The sequence below is a fragment of the Melopsittacus undulatus genome, chromosome 2, assembly GCF_012275295.1.
Source record: "Melopsittacus undulatus isolate bMelUnd1 chromosome 2, bMelUnd1.mat.Z, whole genome shotgun sequence".
In the NCBI taxonomy this organism is placed as follows: Eukaryota; Metazoa; Chordata; class Aves; order Psittaciformes; family Psittaculidae; genus Melopsittacus; species Melopsittacus undulatus.
The window spans coordinates 1,733,004-1,753,397 of record NC_047528.1 but is presented as its reverse complement, the minus strand read 5'-3'; the positions used below and the strand labels follow the sequence as shown (position 1 = coordinate 1,753,397).

Below are 20,394 nucleotides of genomic sequence, written 5' to 3'. Positions count from 1 at the left end.
TGTTCTCCTTATCTCAAGCAAGAGCATTGGGGTTCTCCAGCTAATGGGGAAACACAGGTACAGAGATCCTATAGGACTTGATGGAGAGCATATCCTGGGATCACAGAGCCACAGAATCATGGGATGGTTTGGGTTAAAGGGACCTTAAAGCTCATCCAGTTCCAAGCATAGGGACCCCTTCCACTGGAGCAGCTGCTCCAAGCCCCTGTGTCCAACCTGGCCTTGAGCACTGCCAGGGATGGGGCAGCCACAGCTTCTCTGGGCACCCTGTGCCAGCGCCTCAGCACCCTCCCAGGGAACAGCTTCTGCCTCAGAGCTCAGCTCAGTCTCCCCTCAGGCAGGTTCAAGCCATTCCCCCTATACTATCACTACCCCATGGTGCCACGTCTGCCTCTTCCCCTGCCCACATGCACCATCTACATCAGCTCTGTGGTACCCAAGATGGTTCCTGAAGGGCTTTCTGGTATCTCCCCACCCAGTGACCCCCCTTCCACTTCACATCCCCTTCCTTAGCACCCACAGACCCTCCTGCAAGCACCATGGCTTATCCTGCCATCCCCATTGTGCCAGTAGGGACTTACTTGATCCAAAGGTCGGTGGTGGTGACTCTGCATTCACGATGCTTCCCACATTGCTCCCAGCAGATCCAATTGTTCTATGAGCTGGCAATAGGGAGAAAATCATTGTTACACAGTTAATTCACCAGGGTAGGGGCTGATGATAGTCCTGACATTGGGATGTGCTTGAAAACTGGATGGGGGAAAACAAACAGGCACATAAACAGATCTGGTTTATGATGCTCTGTCTGAGGATGGTGACTGAGGCTCCATTAAACCCTTACCCAGTGCAGAAGAATGAAGAATGAAACAAAGACAGACCCAAAATGTTTCCTTCCAATTAAGTGCCATGGATTTCTCTTGGCAAGGAAACTGTCCCTTCTGACTTCATTTGTCCTCAATGAACAATGAATTACATCCCTGGAATGAGCCCTGGGACAAAACCAGTTCTTTCAAAGCTGGGCCTGTAACATTGCAATGGGTTTGTGCACATCCCTCTCCATCAATAGAGCTCCACTTCCAGCAGGTCACCATAGAATCAGGGAATGGTTTGGGTTGGAAGGGACCTTAAGATCATCCAGTTCTAACCCCTGCCATGGGCAGGGACACCTCACACTAAACCATGGCACCCAAGGCTCTGTCCAACCTGGCCTTGAACACTGCCAGGGATGGAGCATTCACAACTTCCCTGGGCAACCCATTCCAGCGCCTCAGCACCCTCCCAGGGAACAGCTTCTTCCTTATATCCAACCTGAACTTCCCCTGTTTCAGTCTGAACCCATCACCCCTTGTCCTATCACTGCAGTCCCTGATGAAGAGCCCCTCTCCAGCATCCTTGGAGCCCCTTCAGACACTGGAAGCTGCTCTGAGGTCTCCATGCAGCCTAAACCCATCCCATGCTTTGCTCTGGAAGCCACGTGCACTGTGCAGGGTGATGATGCTCTGCAGATGCCACTGAGGCCACCAACACTGCCCTGCAGTGTCCCCTTGGTTTGCAGAGGAAGGAGGAGAAAGCAGCTCCCTCCATACCCATCATCCAACACCTCCAACCTCATGTCTTTGCTCCAGACCAGTGAGGAGCCCCCAGCAACCCCAACATGGGTTCAGAGCCCCAGAGATGAGGCTGGGCCCATCCCAAGGGCCATGATCTTGGGACCAGAGGAGGTCATGGAGCTGCTGGGAGGGCTGGAGCAGCTCTGCTCTGGAGCCAGGCTGAGAGAGCTGGGCTGGGGCAGCCTGGACAAGAGAAGGCTCCTGAAGGGGAGAGCTGAGAGCAGCTCCAGTGCCTAAAGGGGCTGCAGGAAAGCTGGAGAGGGGCTTGGGACAAGGGCCTGGAGGGCCAGGCCAAGGGGAATGGCTTGAACCTGCCCAAGAGAGGGGAGACTGAGCTGAGCTCTGAGGCAGCTCTTCCCTAGTGATGTGGCATTGGAGGATGCTCATGAGCAGTGAACAGGAGCCACCAAATGCTCTGTATTTTACCCTGCCAACCCTCACCATGAGTGTGTCCATTGAGATCAGATTCCCATGCCATTGGGATTCCCATATGGATGCTGTGTCTCTGAGGAGGTGCCATGAGCTCTCCTAGAGCAGGACCATACAGGAAACACATGTTGGGAAGGTTACAGCTCACCAAAGGAGGCTGCTGGGGCAGGAACCACTTTTGGGCTTGTACTGAAATAGGGATTTGGGATCTGGACATGTCCCAACTGTCTCTCTCCACCTGGCAGCAAATTTGGCTTATTTACATATTATACAATATGCAAATTACAGTTCCCCCATGTTTTTGTGTGGCCAGCACATGGCTTTACCATTGGAAGCTGCAGTCAACGATAACCACAGCTGGGTATATCCACATCCAACCTGTGGCCTTGGAAGGTTAGGATATGAGTGTTTCCCTTTAAGTAAACTGCAGCCCTTCCTAGTCCTGACCTATTCAAAGCTCAGGAGGTGCCTTTCATTCCTTGCTGCTCCTTTGCTATATTCAGGCAGCAAAGGAGCTGGAAATAAACCCCAACTGGATGGGGCTGAGCCAGATCCATGCAGGAGAAGGGCATTGGTAAGGCTTCGATTCACACAAGTCTTTCTAACCACAGCATCCCCTGGGTACCAAACCAGGGATGCAGGAGATACAGGTCTTATTGTCAAAGCCTATAGTCCAGAAGTGCAAATGGTTTGAGGGCTGAATCCAAGCTGTGTATGGCTGGTAAAGATCCAGCATTCCCTAAAGGAATGAAACAACGTTCCTCATTCATCTAACCCTCCTACCCCACCTCTGCCCCATGCTGAACAAGAGACCTTGTGTGCAAACCCAAATCCATCAGCACTGATGCCTCCTCCAGCCTCTCAGGCCCTGGGTGCTGCACATGAGATGTGTGATGCTGTGTGTTGGGCTGAGAGCAGGGACTGCCTTTGGGCAGCCCCATAGCTGGAGGTGCACAGAGAGGCCCTTTGTGCATCTATGGGAATCAGTGCCTGGGCTACAGCAAAATGTGGGCATCCCCATTGGAGAAGGATGCCCAAAGGATCACTGATCGTGGTCCTGTGGTGCAAGGGGCTACAAGAGCCTGTTCCTGCTTGGGGTTTGTAACAGAATAGCCAGAAACTGGGGGAGGACACAAGGATAGAGAAGGATGCTCTGGGGTTGTGAGGACCACGATGCTGCCTGGCCATGAGATCCATTAGGGTGATGTTTGAGCTGGGGTGATCATAGGGGTGCTTGGTACAAGTGGCAAAGAGCAGCCCAGCATCCTGGGTACCAGCCCTGCAGGCAGGTTATGTGTCCAAGGGGTGGGAAGATGCCTCTATGAACCCTTAGGAAGTGCTCAGCATCATTCAGGAGAGGGAAAGCAGCACAAAGCAGTGGGGCAGGATGCCTGGCTCTGCTTCTGCCCTCGACTTGCTCTTCGTGCCTCAGTTTCCCCAAGTCTTAAACCAGATCAATTGGTCTTGCACAACTTCATCAAATGCTTAGATCCATGGAATGGTTTCGGTTGGAAGGGACCTTAAACCCCATCCAGTTCCAACCCCTGCCATGGGCAGGGACCCCTTCCACTGGAGCAGCTGCCAGGGATGGAGCATCCACAGCTTCCTTGATCAGATCACAAACACTTGGACATCTGCAGATGGGATGAGTCAGATCTTCCCTGCTGTGACTCAGCTCCCAGATGCTGAGCCCTGCATCACTGTGGCCATATCCCATTGAACAACTATGGAGCTTCCCCTGCTCCAGGACCCTTATTTGCTGTTCCTACTGCAGCAATGCAGCCACAGACATGTCCTGAATGCCTGACTATGCCCTCAACTAAATACTACTGTGAGCTGATAGACCTATATGGGAATAGGAGGAAAAAACCCTTTCTAGACTCAAATCTGTTCTAGGAATACAGGGATCATCCCTGTGGTTAATTCCAAGATGGGAAATAGAGAAAAGTTCATTGGATGATGAACAACTTTCCCTATGGGTTCTAAAGGAAGGAAAAGGGAACTCTAAGAGTGGTTTTTGCTTCTAAAATGAACATAATTCCTCCTGGAGCATGAATGTGCTCTGCAATAGAACCACAGAAGGGTTTGGGTTGGAATGGACCTTAAAGCTCATCCAGTTTTCCAGCCCTCCTTCCATGGCAGCACAAACCCTGGAGCTCCAGCAGGCTGGATACCTGACCATGGAATAGTCCTTCCTGCATGGAGGGATGCAGCCCATTGACATCCGGATGCTCTGGCCCTTGTAAAGATGACACCAGCAGGCATCAAACTGCAAGAACACATCAGGGTTGCATCATGTGGGCTCCTTGATTCCTCCATAAATCCTGCTTTCCACCTCTGTCCTGCCAAGTTTGCACTGCAAATCCATATGGGAGCTGGAAAACACATCCTGCAGATCCCTGATACCGGCAGCAGTGCTTAGGCTGAGCTTAGTAAGTGGGTTTTGATGCATGGGGATGTATAAAAGTCATCCTTTCTTGCTAAGGGTCCTGCATGCAGAGCCAGTAATGTGGGATGAAGGATGCTCAGACATGCAGAAACACATCCTCCTCCCCAGGTTCCTCCTGGGAGATTCCCAATGGACACAAGAGGGAAGTTGCTCCCAATGAGAACAAGCAGCCATTGGAATAATGCCCCCAAGGAAGTGTTGGACACTGTTAAGATGGGGCTGCACAGGGTGCTGGGCATCCAGTCTAGGTCATGCTGTGCCTGGAAAGGTTGGAGCAGATGATCCTTGAGGTTCCTTCAACCTGGAATTCAATGGGATCCTATGGGATCCTATGATTCCCCACCAACCAGTCCCATTGCCTTGGAGGCTGAATACATCCTAAACTGCCATGAGGGTTATGGTCCTGGACCCAATTCTGACCTATATGAAGGGACCTGAGCAGTGTGCCATGTGCTTCCCATGTGCCATCCCAACCAAAGGCGCAGCAACCTGGATGTAGGCACAAAACTGGTTGGATCCCACTGGATCAGCACAATGAGGTGGTTGGATCAGCAACCAAGAGCCCTGGGCACTGGGCAGGATGAAGCCCCTTCTCCTATTGTATGTCTCTGACCAGCTTTCCTGCTGCCTATGGGAGAGCAGGAAGACAAAGAGGCAGCCAAGCCCCTTCCTCAGCATCCCTTTGCTCCTGCATCCGCAGCACATGGGTGATGAGAAAGGCACATGGCACTTGCTCCTGCTGGACCAGTGCCTTGTGTCTGTGCTCACATCCAGCTCTCCCATCCCCATTTCCTGCCTTAGAACTGCTGCATCCAGAGCCCAAACCACAGTGAAACCCTCCAGCCCCAGCCCTGTCCACATCCCATCCCCATTCCCAGTCTGGGGCTGATTCCCAACACCAGTAAGAGGGGTGAGGCAGGGGTTAGTGTGCTCCATACAAGTGTGCCTGCACATACATGCACATACATGTACATAAGCACATACTGAGCCTGCCCCTGCCCTGCTCTGTGCTGGAAGCAGAAGATTGGCTGGAGGAGGATCCCTCTCCAAGAAAGGAATCCATTTGAGGGGCGTTTCTGCTCCGTCACAAGAACTGGTTTCCTTTTACATCCCATTTCCTATAGAACAAGGCCAAAACTGCACTGCTCTATGGGGGGATGAGGTTCTGCTCCCTCAGCTCTCTGGCAGCTTCAACTCAATGTAAAGGAGAGGCAAGAGAGCTCAGCCCTTTAAAGTCCCCATCTGCTGCTCTGCCAGGGAGAGCTTTAGCATCGCAGGGGATGGAAGCTCAGCTTTAAGGAGACATCAGAGGTTCCTCCTCGGAGCCTTGCTCCATACATGACTCTGTGCAGATCAATCCCCTTTTCCTGGGCCTTCTTTGGTCATTGCTGGCATTAAAGGGTTAAAAACCCCATACAGGACATTCCTTGCTGCCTGCCTCAGCTCCTTACAGTGGGAAACCGAAGCTCCAGCATCCAGCATCCCGCATCCCGCATCCAGCATCCCGCATCCAGCATCCCGCATCCAGCATCCCGCATCCCGCATCCCGCATCCAGCATTCCGCATCCCGCATCCCGCATCCCGCATCCCGCATCCCACATCCAGCATCCCACATCCAGCATTCCACATCCAGCATTCCACATCCAGCATTCCACATCCAGCATTCCACATCCAGCATCCAGCATCCAGCATCCCGCATCCCGCATCCAGCATCCCGCATCCAGCATCCCGCATCCCGCATCCAGCATCCCGCATCCCGCATCCCGCATCCAGCATCCCGCATCCCGCATCCCGCATCCAGCATCCAGCATCCCGCATCCCGCATCCAGCATCCCGCATCCCGCATCCAGCATCCCGCATCCCGCATCCCGCATCCCGCATCCAGCATCCCGCATCCCGCATCCAGCATCCAGCATCCCGCATCCCGCATCCCGCATCCAGCATCCAGCATCCAGCATCCCGCATCCAGCATCCCACATCCCGCATCCCGCATCCCGCATCCCGCATCCCGCATCCAGCATCCCGCATCCAGCATCCCGCATCCAGCATCCCGCATCCAGCATCCAGCCTCCAGCATCCAGCATCCAGCATCCCGCATCCAGCATCCCGCATCCAGCATCCAGCCTCCAGCATCCCGCATCCCGCATCCAGCATCCCTGGTCTCACCCTGCTCTCACAGCCTACCCTTGAGGTGACCTTGGCTGTGCATGGGGATGACATGGCTGGAAAAGGCACCACTTTCCTCTCTCTTTAAGTGAGCTTTGGGATAGCTCCAGATGGTCCCAGTCACTGTGGGGAGGGAGGAGCGTGCAGCTCACACAGCCAGCCTGGAAAGGGTTCCCTATAGTCATGAGATTGCCATGACCCCAAACCAGAGCTCCTGTATCAGTGTAGGAAGAGCACAGGACCCAGTGGCTATGTGGGACCTCGCAGCTTGTTGCCTGATGGATCATAGAATACATCCAACCTGAACTTCCCCTGTTTCAGTCTGAACCCATCACCCCTTGTCCTATCACTGCAGTCCCTGATGAAGAGCCCCTCTCCAGCATCCTTGGAGCCCCCTTCAGACACTGGAAGCTGCTCTGAGGTCTCCACGCAGCTTCTCTTCTCCAGGCTCAACAGCCCCAATGTTCTCAGCCTGGCTCCATACAGGAGCTGCTCCAGCCCCTGAGCATCCTCGTGGCCTCCTCTGGGCTTGCTCCAACAGCTCCATGTCCTTCTCATGCTGGGGACACCAGACACCAAACTCCCTGTCCATAAGGACCCCTTCTCCTCTCCCCATATCCCACCTCCTGCAGGGATACAGGATGCTGGGGCTGCAATCCCATCACCCATCCTGGCTCTCCCCCAAGGCCATGCAGATGTCATTCTTTCCACCCGAAAGCACCAGAGGAATTCCCCCCCCTCTGTGCTGCCTGCAGAGCCTGTGGAGTTTGAACTCCTCTTTGGGAGCATTAAATAGGGATTACAAACTGGGATACAGGGAGTCTGTGCCCTATGGGAAAGCTGAAGCTGTGGCCTCAATGAGCTTTCCTTCCCCATCAATGCATCACAGACACCTATGGGATACATGGATGGAGGATTCCCCCTTTCCAGAGCAATCACAATGTGTTTCCCTGCTCCTTAGTCTCTTCCATCACATCTGCTGCAGAAGCAAAGTGCTTTGCAGAGGGTTTTAGGCTGGATTTGCACCTTTAGGGTATATAAACCCACCCTGTGACCCCCCAGAAAGCCATGGACCAGCATCCCCAGCTCTGGGAACAGCAGAGATGGGTTTGGCTCACTGTGCTGGAGCCCAAGCAGGCCAAGGCACGGATCCATGGGACATTCAGCCTTTCAGCTTCATTGCCATCCTTTGTGTGCTGCCTATTCAGACCTGGTCCCTTCCTGCTCCAGCCAAACTGGGACTTGGACACAGCTGCAAGCCAGAAGGGGGGAAAAGGGCTGGATTCTGCCTGGATCACTGCTTGCAAAGACATCATCACCCTGTGAGGCCCTGAGCTGGGCAAGAGGCAAAGGAGGATGCTGCAAAGGGAAGATTAAAGCATCAACCCTGACCTTGCCCTCGAGCTGAGGAGCAGAATCCACCCCAAAGCATGTGGGTACCCATAGGAGCAGGTGAGGTCTGACAGCTCTGCATGGAGAACCCCCCATCCAGCACAATGGATCTGCCTGCAGGTGAGGCCATGGTGTTGGGAACTCACCTGTGACTGGGGTCCTGATGCTGGCTGGGTCCTGGGGCGCTTCACATGGCTCTGGGAGGTGATGTCAGGCTGGTCCCTCCAGCTCACATACACTGGTTACCTTCACTGTCCATTCCTGCTCATTGGGTAAGGAGAATATCATGGGATGGAACAGTTTGGGATGGAAGAGACCTTAAATCCCATCCAGCTCCAACCCCTGCCACAGGAAGGGACCCCTTCCACTGGAGCAGCTGCTCCAAGCCCCTGTGTCCAACCTGGCCTTGAGCACTGCCAGGGATGGGGCAGCCACAGCTTCCTTGGGAACCAGTTCTAGTGCCTTAAATCCAACCTGAACTTCCCCTGTTTCAGTCTGAACCCATCACCCCTTGTCCTATCCCTACAGTCCCTTATGATGAGTCCCTCCCCATTAGCATCTCCATCTGGAACTCATTAGTCTAATTTGCCTCTTAGATTGGATCCATCTGCCTCCTGTGCATGAGAAAGGCTTGGTTTAAAGTCCTTTAAACCAGGGATCTGGTTCAAAGTGAGCTCCTGAGACCTTCATGCTCCTGAGTGTGGGATCTGGTGAGCAGCTTTACACCCCTGCCCCATTAAAGCTGTGAGCTACAAGGGGTTGAGTTTCTCTGCTCTACAAACTGCCTCCATTGCTATCACAGACCATGCTGGGAAGCAGAATTCCTGCACCAGAGCTGTTTCCTGGAGGGTTAAGAGATGACACAGTGGCTCTATAGTGTGAGGTGTCCCTGCCCATAGCAGGGGTTGGAACTGGATGAGCTTTAAGGTCCCTTCAACCCAAACCAGGCTGGGATTCCATGAAAACAAGTGTCCTGGATCACTGCAGCCTATAGGAAAGGGTGAATGTGGGATGCTGCTGGAGGTTGTGTGTAAGGAGTTATACCCAAAGAGCCTGTTAGACTGCAGGGTTTGGCTCTGTACAAGTAAATTGCTCCTTTAAGATATAATCAAGTGAATTAGTAACCCTCTATGCTTTAAATAAGAGAAGCCAGATGACCACAACAGCACATCCAGATGTTCCACAGCTGGGCATGGAGCTGGGGGTAGGACACCCAATACCACTCAGATCTCATCTCCTCCCCCCCAGCAGCTCCCACACCCCCAGCCCAAGCACTGGGACAAGGCTGCGAATCCCAGTCTGGTTTATCCAGGGATATTGGATCATAGAATCATGGAATGGTTTGGGTTGGAAGGGACCTTAAAGCCCATCCAGTTCCAACCCCTGCCATAGGCAGGGACACCTTCCACTAGAGCAGGATGCTCTGAGCCCCATCCAACAACGTTTTGGGGGGGTTTAAATCAAAGTACATTATAACCCATTAGATCTGCTCCCACCCTGAACCCAAAACCTCCCCAGGGATCAAAACCAGGCTGGAAATAGCTCCCAACTAAAGGAATCCAAGTCTTTCCCTATGGAGCTGGAGGGGAGGAGCTGTGTTGGATGTGTCCTTTGGCAGCCGGCCCCTCTCATTACAGAGCAATGCAGACGGAAGAAGGCACCTCCCAGCATCGCTCCCCCTTCCCGCATCCCATTGCTGTAGGATCTCCGACGTGGCACTGTGGGGGCAGGGAGCGCCTGCAAAGCCCTATTGCGCTTGGAACTCACTCGATAGCAGCTCAGATCTCCCCCCATAATGCAGATCAGACCCATTCCCAGCACTTTTTACCCTGGAAAATGATCTTTACGGTCCAGATGAAGCTGTTTGCTGATGGTTTATGGGAATTCACCCATATTCTGCATCTAAATCAGTGTCTGCATCTAAATCAGTGGTGATGCACTGAGGATTGAGTTCCCTGGGGGGTGAATTAGTAGCATGGGGTGTTTGGTGATAGAAAGGCAGAAATTGGGATATACACTCAAAAATCAGACCAAAAGCTGCAATATCACAAAGAACTCTTCATATCCAACCCCAAATACCTGGGTTTGAGATGGAGCCGGTTAAAGGACTGAAGCACAGAGCCCTGTGCCAAAGGGGTTTGGTGCTGGGAGGCACTGAAAGACATGAAGAGCAAAAGCTTAAGGGTTTGTGCTATTCCTTAGGAAGAGAAAGGAATCTTACATGGGAAGTAGTCAGAGGGAAGGGGTTGAAGGTGGAGCAAGGCAGAGCTTGGCAATGGAAACCAGCTGACGCTGGAATTTAAAGGAGCTTTCCTCATTCCTCAGCTCTGGTCCATGCTGTTGGTGCACAACAGTGGGATGTCATTGGGTATTGATTGTTCACCATCAGCAAATTCACTTTCATACTATGGCAATAACAAAGCACCAAATGTGCTGTTAAAACCCTAATTCTGATCATTTATGTGGATACAAAGATAGAAACTGCTGCAAATACACACAACATATGATGCTCAAGGTACTTTAATCTCTCCTTTGCACTGAATCACTCCCACATGGAAGCAAACCCTGAACACCATGGTCCTGAGGCCATTAGGCACATTATCAGACTGCAGCATAAGGTGCCTGCCCAGGGAAGATGCCAGCTGGAAACTTGTCCTGTCCCTATATCCCTTGTCCCAAGCCCCTCTCCAGCTTTCCTGCAGCCCCTTTAGGCACTGGAGCTGCTCTCAGCTCTCCCCTTCAGGAGCCCTCTCAGCATCCCCATGGCCTGGCTCCAACAGCTCCATGTCCCCCCTGTGTTCCTGCCCCAGAGCTGGATGTGGGGCTGTTGGGAACGGTTGGATGGGATAATCCTTCTCCCAGCCAGGATGAAACACCCAATGAGCAGAACAAACCCCCTGTTATCTGCTACTGCTGTTATCAAGGTCTCAGTGCTGCAGGCTGTGCTGTGAGTGAGACCAGTATGGGAACACACACACACACACTGTGTGCTGCTGTTGGGGTGCTGGTTCCTTGCAGCTGGTGAGAACCTCTGGTTAAAGATCTCTCCTTGTTGGAGTCTCTACTCACCTGGCATCATCTGAATGGTTTAGGGGGAAAATGTCCCTTTGGATGCCACCTTCTAGAGTCAGTGCACTGGAGTTGTGGGGCAGAATGGAGAGTGGGGAGATGAGATGATCCTGATGCAAGGTGCTTGCAAGACAAGAAGCCAGGTTTGAGGACAGACTATCCCAAGCCAGAAGATACAGTCCAAGGCTGGTTTCTATACAGCAACAAGAGGTAGTAACCTGTTTGTACCTGTCTTCCAATGGAAATGGAGAAACTTGGAGAGCCAACATAGGAGGAGGGAGGAATGAGGTTACATGTGATTAGAAGCAAGGGAAGACACAGACATCAGTTAAACACAATGCTGCAGCATCCTGCTAACATAACCATCAATGAGGATGGTGCTTATCTCATGGGCAGTATCTAGGTTACCTCTGTATCCCAGACTGCCATTAAAAACATCCCATGCTGGCTTAAAGTGTGCCAGGGTTAAATGTGAGCGGTGCTCAGGACTTGTGACTCAGCACAGAAACTCTCCATGGCACATACTTTGCTGTAAGCTCTCAGCCAGGCAGGCTGCCCATGAGCATTTAACTCCTTCAGCATCCCTTTGGGGCCGGATTTGCTGCCCTAATGCCTTTCTAATCTGCCTCATTTGCCAGGCAGGAGGACTGTGCCACTGTGTTATGGTACAGTGAAGAATAGACCATAAGTGACCTGCTCATCTCATGCCTAAAGTATAGAGGGAAATGTGGAACTATGGAAGATGTGGCTGGTAAGATGCTCACTGACCCAAAAGGAGAAGTGGGTGTTAATGCACATGGAGAGATGGATGGAAAACCAGCCTCTGGGTATACAGGAATGAGGAAGGTTCCCAGCTGCTGGTAACTTGGATATCAGCTCACAGCAAAGCATCTGGGCAACCTGAGCTAGTTGAAGATGTCCCTGCTCATTGCAGGGCATTGGACTAGATGAGCTCTGAAGGTACCTTCCAGTGCAAACCATTCTGATTCAATGACTGCAGGTCCTCTTGGGTATCACCAAACTGGGGAGCATCTGAGAGATGGAAGTGGATGGAATCAGGTGGAGATGTGAAACGTTTGCTGCCTGTGACTGCTCTGGCTTAGATCAACCCCTCATGTGCCAACAACTGAGCAGCTTCAGGAGGTGCTGGGAGCAGGGGGATGCCATAAAATCATGGAACCCAGGACCGGTTTGGGTTGGATGGGACCTTAAATCCCATCCAGCTCCAACCCCTGCCATGGGCAGGGACCCCTTCCACTGGAGCAGCTGCCCCAAGCCCCTGTGTCCAACCTGGCCTTGAGCACTGCCAGGGATGGGGCAGCCACAGCTTCTCTGGGCACCCTGTGCCAGCGCCTCAGCACCCTCCCAGGGAACAGCTTCTGCCTCAGAGCTCAGCTCAGTCTCCCCTCTCTTGGGCAGGTTCAAGCCATTCCCCTTGGCCTGGCCCTCCAGGCCCTTGTCCCAAGCCCCTCTCCAGCTTTCCTGCAGCCCCTTTAGGCACTGGAGCTGCTCTCAGCTCTCCCCTTCTCTTGTCCAGGCTGCCCCAGCCCAGCTCTCCCATCCTGGCTCCATAGCAGAGCCGCTCAGCCCTCGGATACCACCATAAGATGCTGATAACAGCGACCACAGCCCCACACAAACACGGCTTTATCCCGGCAACACTGCCCCGTTCCCATTCAGCTCCGGCCGGGCGGGCACTAGGACCGCGCATCCCGCACCCCCCCTCCTCTCCACGGCTCCCAGCCATTGGCTCCGAGCCTGGATCCTCCATCCGATCCTCCCCTTCCTCCCGGAGCCCTTTTGAAGAGGCTTTTCCCAACTTTCCAGAAGTTTCTTCCCGACCCCTTATATACCCGTGTCCCTAGGACCGGGAGGTGCACCCGGAGCCGAGCAGGGCAGCGCCCCAACCCCAGGTAAGACTATGGGGTACCCTAAGGTAGGGCTGATGCAGGCAGGGATGTGGGCAAGCAGTGATTGCATTGAGCTGGGGTCGCTTTGGGGTCCTGTCTGCGCCTATAGGGCAGGGGAATTGTGTGTGTGTGTGGGGGGGGGTGTGATTGCATAGGGGTGCATTGGGGATGGATTGCATTGGAGTGGGGGTATGGGATAGGCTGCCCCACAAACTGGGTACGTTTAGTTAAAAGGCATTAAAAGATGTCCCCCCCATCACTTTATGTGGTTGGAGGGGGTGCAGAAGCCTATGGAAGGTGAAGAAGGAGATGAAGGAAGCGCTGACTCGGTCCAAAGGGTCCCAGTGCATTCCTGGTGGGAGGACGGCTCCGGCTCCAGTTCCAGCTCAGCCTGGGAGCCTCCGGGACCCTGGGCACCAGCCCAGTCCAGCCTCCCTGCAAGACTAACGCTGGGCTTTGCCTGCCTTAAAGTGTCACATCCCTCTGCTGACATGGGAATGGCCTCTTGCTTTCTCGCATGCATTCCTCTGCCTTGGTCATGGGTACACAGCCCTCGCAGGGCTCCAGATCCCACCAGCAGAGCAAATCCTGACATCCCAAGGAGGTCTATGGAATGCCACGTTGGCACAGGGCGTCCCACCACTGGGCTGGGCTGCACACACTCAAGAGAGGATGTTATCGGCTGCACATTCCCCCTGCATTCCCTCTATTTCCAGCCTGGGTAATGGATCCTCCACTAATCCCAGTTATGATCCAAGGATGGGCAGCATTTCTTGGACTGCATCACCCATTTGTGGCTGGTCTATGAAGTGATGAACCCGTCTTAAGCTGACAATAGAAGCAGTGTGGGCTGCCCATTCCTTATGGGAACTACTCCATGTATCTGTTCTCTTTCAGAATGAAAAAGGCAAACGTTGGCTTCCCTAGGAAACAGTTCCAAGGTATCCTTAGGAAAAGGACCAAAGAAGTGCTTATTCTCCACCTTTAAAGCTCAGTTTTAAGCCTGTTGCACCAATCTCTGCTCCTCAGTAGCCGGGATGGCTCTTTCCTTCCACACAAGGCTTGTTCCTAAAGGGAGTTTAGGATCTAAGTCTCTGAGGATCCATAATCCTGCTCTGGCAAAGGGTCCCTATTGCATCTGCGCACTCGCTTCCCTTCAGGCTACGTGCGTGCTTCCTTCCATATGTAATCCCAGTGGCCCTTGGCTTCCTCTGTTGCCTTTAACCCGTGCCAGCCCATTCTTATCCCTGCATGCAGAAAGCAGCCTGGAGCAGGGGAGGAGAGGAGCAAGGGGGGAAGGTTCCCCATAGCCTTGGGTAGGAGGAGAGGAGCAAGGGGGAAGGTTCCCCATAGCCTTGGGTGGGAGGAGAGGAGCAAGGGGGGAAGGTTCCCCATAGCCTTGGGTGGGAGGAGAGGAGCAAGGAGGGAAGGTTCCCCATAGCCTTGGGTAGGAGGAGGAGGTCATCCAAAGGCTTGCTTGGGGGAAGGAGGAGGAATTGAAGCCCTTAGGAGCTGCTGTGAGCAGTGTAAAGGCAGGAGGGAGGGAAGGGATGGGACAGGTTATAGCATTGGGGGTAACCAGTGTGAGCTACAGAGAGCTCCCAGGCATGGCATTTAGGACTGGTACTATGGAGATTATCAGAGCTCCCATTGGAGTAAGTCCGGAGGAGGCCACGAGGATGCTCAGGGGCTGGAGCAGCTCCTGTATGGAGCCAGGCTGAGAACATTGGGGCTGTTAAGCCTGGAGAAGAGAAGCTGCGTGGAGACCTCAGAGCAGCTTCCAGTGTCTGAAGGGGGCTACAGGGATGCTGGAGAGGGGCTCTTCATCAGGGACTGCAGTGATAGGACAAGGGGTGATGGGTTCAGACTGAAACAGGGGAAGTTCAGGTTGGATTTAAGGCACTAGAACTGGCTCCCAAGGAAGCTGTGGCTGCTCCATCCCTGGCAGTGCTCAAGGCCAGGTTGGACGCAGGGGCTTGGAGCAGCTGCTCCAGTGGATGGGGTCCCTCCCTTGGAACTGGAGGAGCTTTGAGGTCCCTTCCAGCACAAATGGTTCTATGAAGCTGGTAGCTCTGAGCCCTCACAGGGATGGAGCACATGTGTTGTGATAAGATGCATCAACCTAATGCATGAACGTATTGAGATAAGGCTCTGCTGGGGGAAAATAGGGGTCCACCATATTCAGTTGCCCCAGTGCCTCCCTTGCAGAGCTGTACAGGCAAGACATTAATGGGACAGAGCTGACCATACAGTGTTGGAGCTCCTCCAAGCCCCCCCTCTGCCTTATCCTGCTGGAAGCTCATGTGCTCCATCTAGTGCCTAGAAAGCTGAGTACTGTGGGTACCAAGCTGAGCTCCCCACAGAGAACAATCCCTGCTGTACATTGACCACAGTAGCCCCTGGACTGATGGGCTGCACTGTGCTGTGTGGTCCTGGGCAGCAGAAACATCCCAGTTCTAGCCTCTGAGCAGGACAGGTTTGACTTGCTGCTGCTGGGACAATCCCAGACTGGTTTGGGTTGAAGGGACCTTAAAGCAACTCCAGTTCCAGGGACCCCTTCCACTGGAGCAGCTGCTCCAAGCCCCTGTGTCCAACCTGGCCTTGAGCACTGCCAGGGATGGGGCAGCCACAGCTTCTCTGGGCACCCTGTGCCAGTCTATCAAGCCCATATCAGACCTGTTCTTCCATTCCCTCACCCCTCTTTACATCCTTTACTGCCCATGAACATAAAGTAATAGAGTCAAATTGCTTTAAAATGAAGCTTTCATTCAAAACACATGGGCTGTGCAAGCCAGGGCACAGCCTGCACTCTCCTAGGTTAACCGTTGCTATGGGGAAAGCCCAGTGTGGACTTGGGACGGCTGCACCCCAAGTGAAGTGCTGGTGCAGATGCTCTGCCTATCACTATGGGAAGAGCCTCTGAATGCTCAGGAAGGGCTTGAATTGCATTGACAACGAGCTCCTCTTGCCCTGCAGGTCCTCAGAGGCATCGGGTGCTGCTGAAGCCATGTGGATTATCCTGGTCCTTGCTCTGTGCAGCCTCACTGCTGCTGTGCCCTCGGAGGACAGGAAGCTGAGTGACAAGGCAACAACCCTGGCTGACCGCAGCACAACACTGGCCTTCAACCTCTACCATGCCATGGCGAAGGACAAGAACATGGAGAACATCCTCCTGTCCCCCGTGGTCGTGGCCTCTTCCCTCGGCCTCGTGTCCCTTGGAGGCAAGGCCACGACTGCATCCCAAGCCAAGGCGGTGCTCAGTGCTGACAAGCTCAACGATGACTATGTCCACAGCGGGTTATCCGAGCTCCTGAACGAGGTGAGCAACAGCACAGCCCGGAATGTCACCTGGAAGATTGGGAACCGCTTGTATGGCCCAGCCTCCATCAACTTTGCGGATGACTTTGTGAAGAGCAGCAAGAAACACTACAACTATGAGCACTCCAAGATCAACTTCCGAGACAAGAGGAGTGCCCTGAAGTCCATTAATGAATGGGCAGCTCAGACCACGGATGGGAAGCTCCCAGAGGTCACAAAGGATGTGGAGAAGACTGATGGAGCCCTCATTGTCAATGCCATGTTCTTCAAGCGTAAGTTGTACCTTCTGTTCTTGATGTGACCCACAACCTAAGGCAATAGAGAGCAGCCCATGTCCTATGTACACTGGAGGCATGTTCTCTAGTTAGGAACTGTGCATGCACCTACCACCCATTCCCTGTTCTTACACCCTGAATTTCTCCCTCATGTAGCTCACTGGGATGAGAAGTTCCACCATAAGATGGTGGACAACCGTGGCTTCATGGTATCCCGTTCCTACACCGTTGGGGTCCCCATGATGCACCGTACAGGTGAGTTACAAACCTCCATCCCTATGTCAGGACCAACAGGAGTTAAACTTCCTGCTCCTTGACTTGGTTTTCCACCAAGTGTTTCCAGTGTTGTGTTCCTCATGGGTAGTAAGTGTGAGAGGACACAGCTGGGTTGCTTGTTCTGCTCTGTGGGCAGAGATAATCCATGTTTACTATTGGGTGCTTGGCTGTTAGGAGTAAATCCCAGCTCACCCCACAAATGAGATGCAGTCTGGAGTTGTTGCCAACTCAAATAACACTGGACCGGTTCCCATAGCAGTGTTCAGACTCACTCCCTACTGGTCCATGGTGACTTCACACCGAGGTTGTGGGGAGCTTTGCTCCTGCTCCACATCTCACCCTTTCCTTCTGATTCCAAGGTTTCTACAACTACTATGATGATGAGACAGAGAAGCTCCAGGTGGTGGAGATGCCACTTGCTCACAAGCTCTCCAGCATGATCTTCATCATGCCAAACCATGTGGAGCCTCTGGAGAGGGTTGAGAAGCTGCTGACCAGGGAGCAGCTGAAGACCTGGGCTGGCAAGATGAAGAAGAGATCAGTGGCCATCTCCCTGCCTAAAGTTGTCCTGGAAGTCAGCCACGACCTTCAGGTAAAGGGGGTCCTTAAAGCAGACATTGGGACTTGGAGTTGTTGGGGTTGGGAGAGAAGATAGTGGGATGATGGGTTCTGTATGCTTGGCATCCATTAGGGCTGGTGTAACCATGGCTGGAATGGATTGCACTGTCTCATCTCTGACCCCTTTTCTCCCCCTAGAAACACTTGGCTGATCTGGGTCTGACAGAAGCCATTGACAAAACCAAGGCTGACCTGTCCAAGATCTCTGGCAAGAAAGACCTTTACCTGTCCAATGTCTTCCATGCTGCTGCTCTGGAATGGGACACGGAAGGGAACCCGTATGATGCTGACATCTACGGCCGAGAGGAGATGAGGAACCCCAAGCTCTTCTATGCTGACCACCCCTTCATCTTCATGATCAAGGACAGTAAAACCAACTCCATCCTCTTCATTGGCAGGCTCGTGAGGCCCAAAGGAGAGAAGATGCGTGATGAGTTGTAGTTGGGCTTGAGGTTGGGTTTAGCCCCAAGAGCTTTGGTTTGTGTGTTTTTTAGTGGGGGGATCTCAAACAAGGGGAAACACTATTTTGTATCCTTCTGGAACTATGGGTGCTATTCAGACCAGGGTGCGTTGTGATGAGAAACCAGCATACACTTTACCTCACCCCAATATACCTATTGCACAAACCCACCTCCAGAGAGGAGCCTGGCACAAGAGAGTTACCAGGAGTGGAGCATGCACCATCCCAGCTGCCATGTTCAGGCTGATGCCTACCTCCTCCTTGCATTAGTTAAGCCTCCTCCTAAGTACTTTGCTGCTCTACAAAGGCACAAGCCCTTCATGCTTCCATCTCAAATGCTTCTGCACATTGAGCTCTGCTGCTTGCTTTCCTCCTCCTTTGCTATGTGGCACCACACTAGAGCTGCTCAGGTTGCTCTGCACTTGTTCCTTGCTTATCTCTTCTATCCTCAATAGTATATAACAAAGCACAAAGGGGCAGTTCTAAGGTCCAGCCTCTTCTATGGTCCTGGGAGCTGAGCAGGACTGTGACACCATGTAAGAATGGGGACTGCATGGAGTTGTGCCTTTCTGTCCTGCCTAACTCTGCTCTGGATTGCTCCAGCCTGCAATAAGCTGTCGACTCCACTCACTGCAAAGCCAAGCACAGCTTTGCTCAACACAGAGAAGTTAGTGGTTCCCCTCCTCCTGGTGCTTCTGCATCAGCAGATGAGACTGGGAAGGAGTTACCACTGCAATGGTCCCAGTTACAAGCAGGGCTGGTGGCTGTCAGCTCCTGTTGCAGGCCAAGGGACTCTGGATGCTGGAGTAGGTTCACTTCCACTTCTTTAAATACAAAGCTTTAGAGCTGCCATTGCCTGACCCTCCTCTGAAGCTCCTTTGCATGATGCTTTAGCTCCCTGATGGCTGTCCTGGGTAACAGCATGCTGAAAACCAAATGTAGTTATAGTTATACTCTTATTTATGTCTGATAAAGAGCATGTTTCACAGCCTAGACTTGGAGGCTATTCCCATCTTCTTAAGGGATATCAGGTTAATACTTAAGGCAGTGACTGATATGATCCCATTAGCATTGAAGTTGCTATGCACTGAGAGACACTGCAAACCATGACAAGATGATTGGGAGGAATCCATCACAATCCAAGTGCCAGTTAACTCAAACCCAGCAAGGAGCAACAACTGCATTGCTTTACTTTCCCTTTCCTCTCCCTGCCACTGTGCTTGCTGTCAGGTTCCTACACAGCAGCCCAATACTGCACTTTCCCAGACCATAAACAGGACTATTTCCACTTATTTATTAAGTTAAAACCAGCAACTCTATTAGGTGCTTCCTCCAAGCAGAAACTCAGCCGCTCATGCCCCCAAGTTGGACCTGGCCATGCATGCTCCAGGTCTGCAAGCTTACACAAGCTTAGCATCTGCCTTGACTCCTATCTAAGCCAGCCACAATGGGAGATCCTTAAGCCCCTTCCCAGCTGCTTTTGTGGGAGGTAGGAAGCAATCCACACGGATATACCCAAATGCACAGCAAGCCTGAAGCCCAGGGTATAGGGTAGATGCTACCTGGTGAGAAGCAGCGCACTGAAACCTACACGCTGGAGGCTTGGGGTGGGGGGTAAAGGAGTGGGAAAGGCAGGAACACACTGTGGGATGCTGTGAACCATGTGTGGATGCAGGTGTCTGATGGCTTTTGTTGTACCACACAGTGACAAGTGTCTAATTTTGCAATAAAACCTTTTCAATGAAGCCCTTGGCAGCCTCAGACACTTGAAGGGTTGGGATGGAGACAAAATACTCCTGATAAAACCCTGGAGAGGCTCTTTGCCATCCTTCAATCCTATTCACTTGCCTTAATCTAGAGATTAGGGACAAAAAATACACCTAATGCACATGCCCATCAAGGGAAATGAATAGTATTAGGTCACCTGTCCTTATAATCCCAGCCTGGTTTGGGTTTGAAGGGACCTTAAATCTCCTCCATTCCCAACCCCTGCCAGGGCAGGGACCCCTTCCACTGGAGCAGCTGCTCCAAGCCCCTGTGTCCAACCTGGCCTTGAGCACTGCCAGGGATGGGGCAGCCACAGCTTCTCTGGGCACCCTGTGCCAGCGCCTCAGCACCCTCCCAGGGAACAGCTTCTGCCTCAGAGCTCAGCTCAGTCTCCCCTCTCTTGGGCAGGTTCAAGCCATTCCCCTTGGCCTGGCCCTCCAGGCCCTTGTCCCAAGCCCCTCTCCAGCTTTCCTGCAGCCCCTTTAGGCACTGGAGCTGCTCTCAGCTCTCCCCTTCAGGAGCCTTCTCTTGTCCAGGCTGCCCCAGCCCAGCTCTCTCAGCCTGGCTCCAGAGCAGAGCTGCTCCAGCCCTCGCAGCAGCTCCATGGCCTCCTCTGGACTCACTCCAACAGCTCCACATCCCTCTTTGTTGCCCC

At 53.0% G+C, this 20,394-nt stretch overlaps 1 protein-coding gene across 1 annotated transcript; it reads left to right on the top strand.

Annotated features, from left to right (window-relative positions):
• Positions 1–12,876: 12,876 nt before the first annotated feature.
• On the top strand, positions 12,877–19,156 carry SERPINH1 (serpin family H member 1). Its single transcript, XM_005140647.3, has 5 exons — positions 12,877–13,028; positions 16,002–16,615; positions 16,775–16,873; positions 17,254–17,486; positions 17,651–19,156. Exons 2-5 carry the CDS (start codon positions 16,033–16,035, stop codon positions 17,951–17,953), a joined length of 1,218 nt encoding a protein of 405 aa, XP_005140704.2. The 5' UTR covers positions 12,877–13,028; positions 16,002–16,032; the 3' UTR covers positions 17,954–19,156.
• The last annotated feature ends 1,238 nt before the right edge of the window (positions 19,157–20,394 follow it).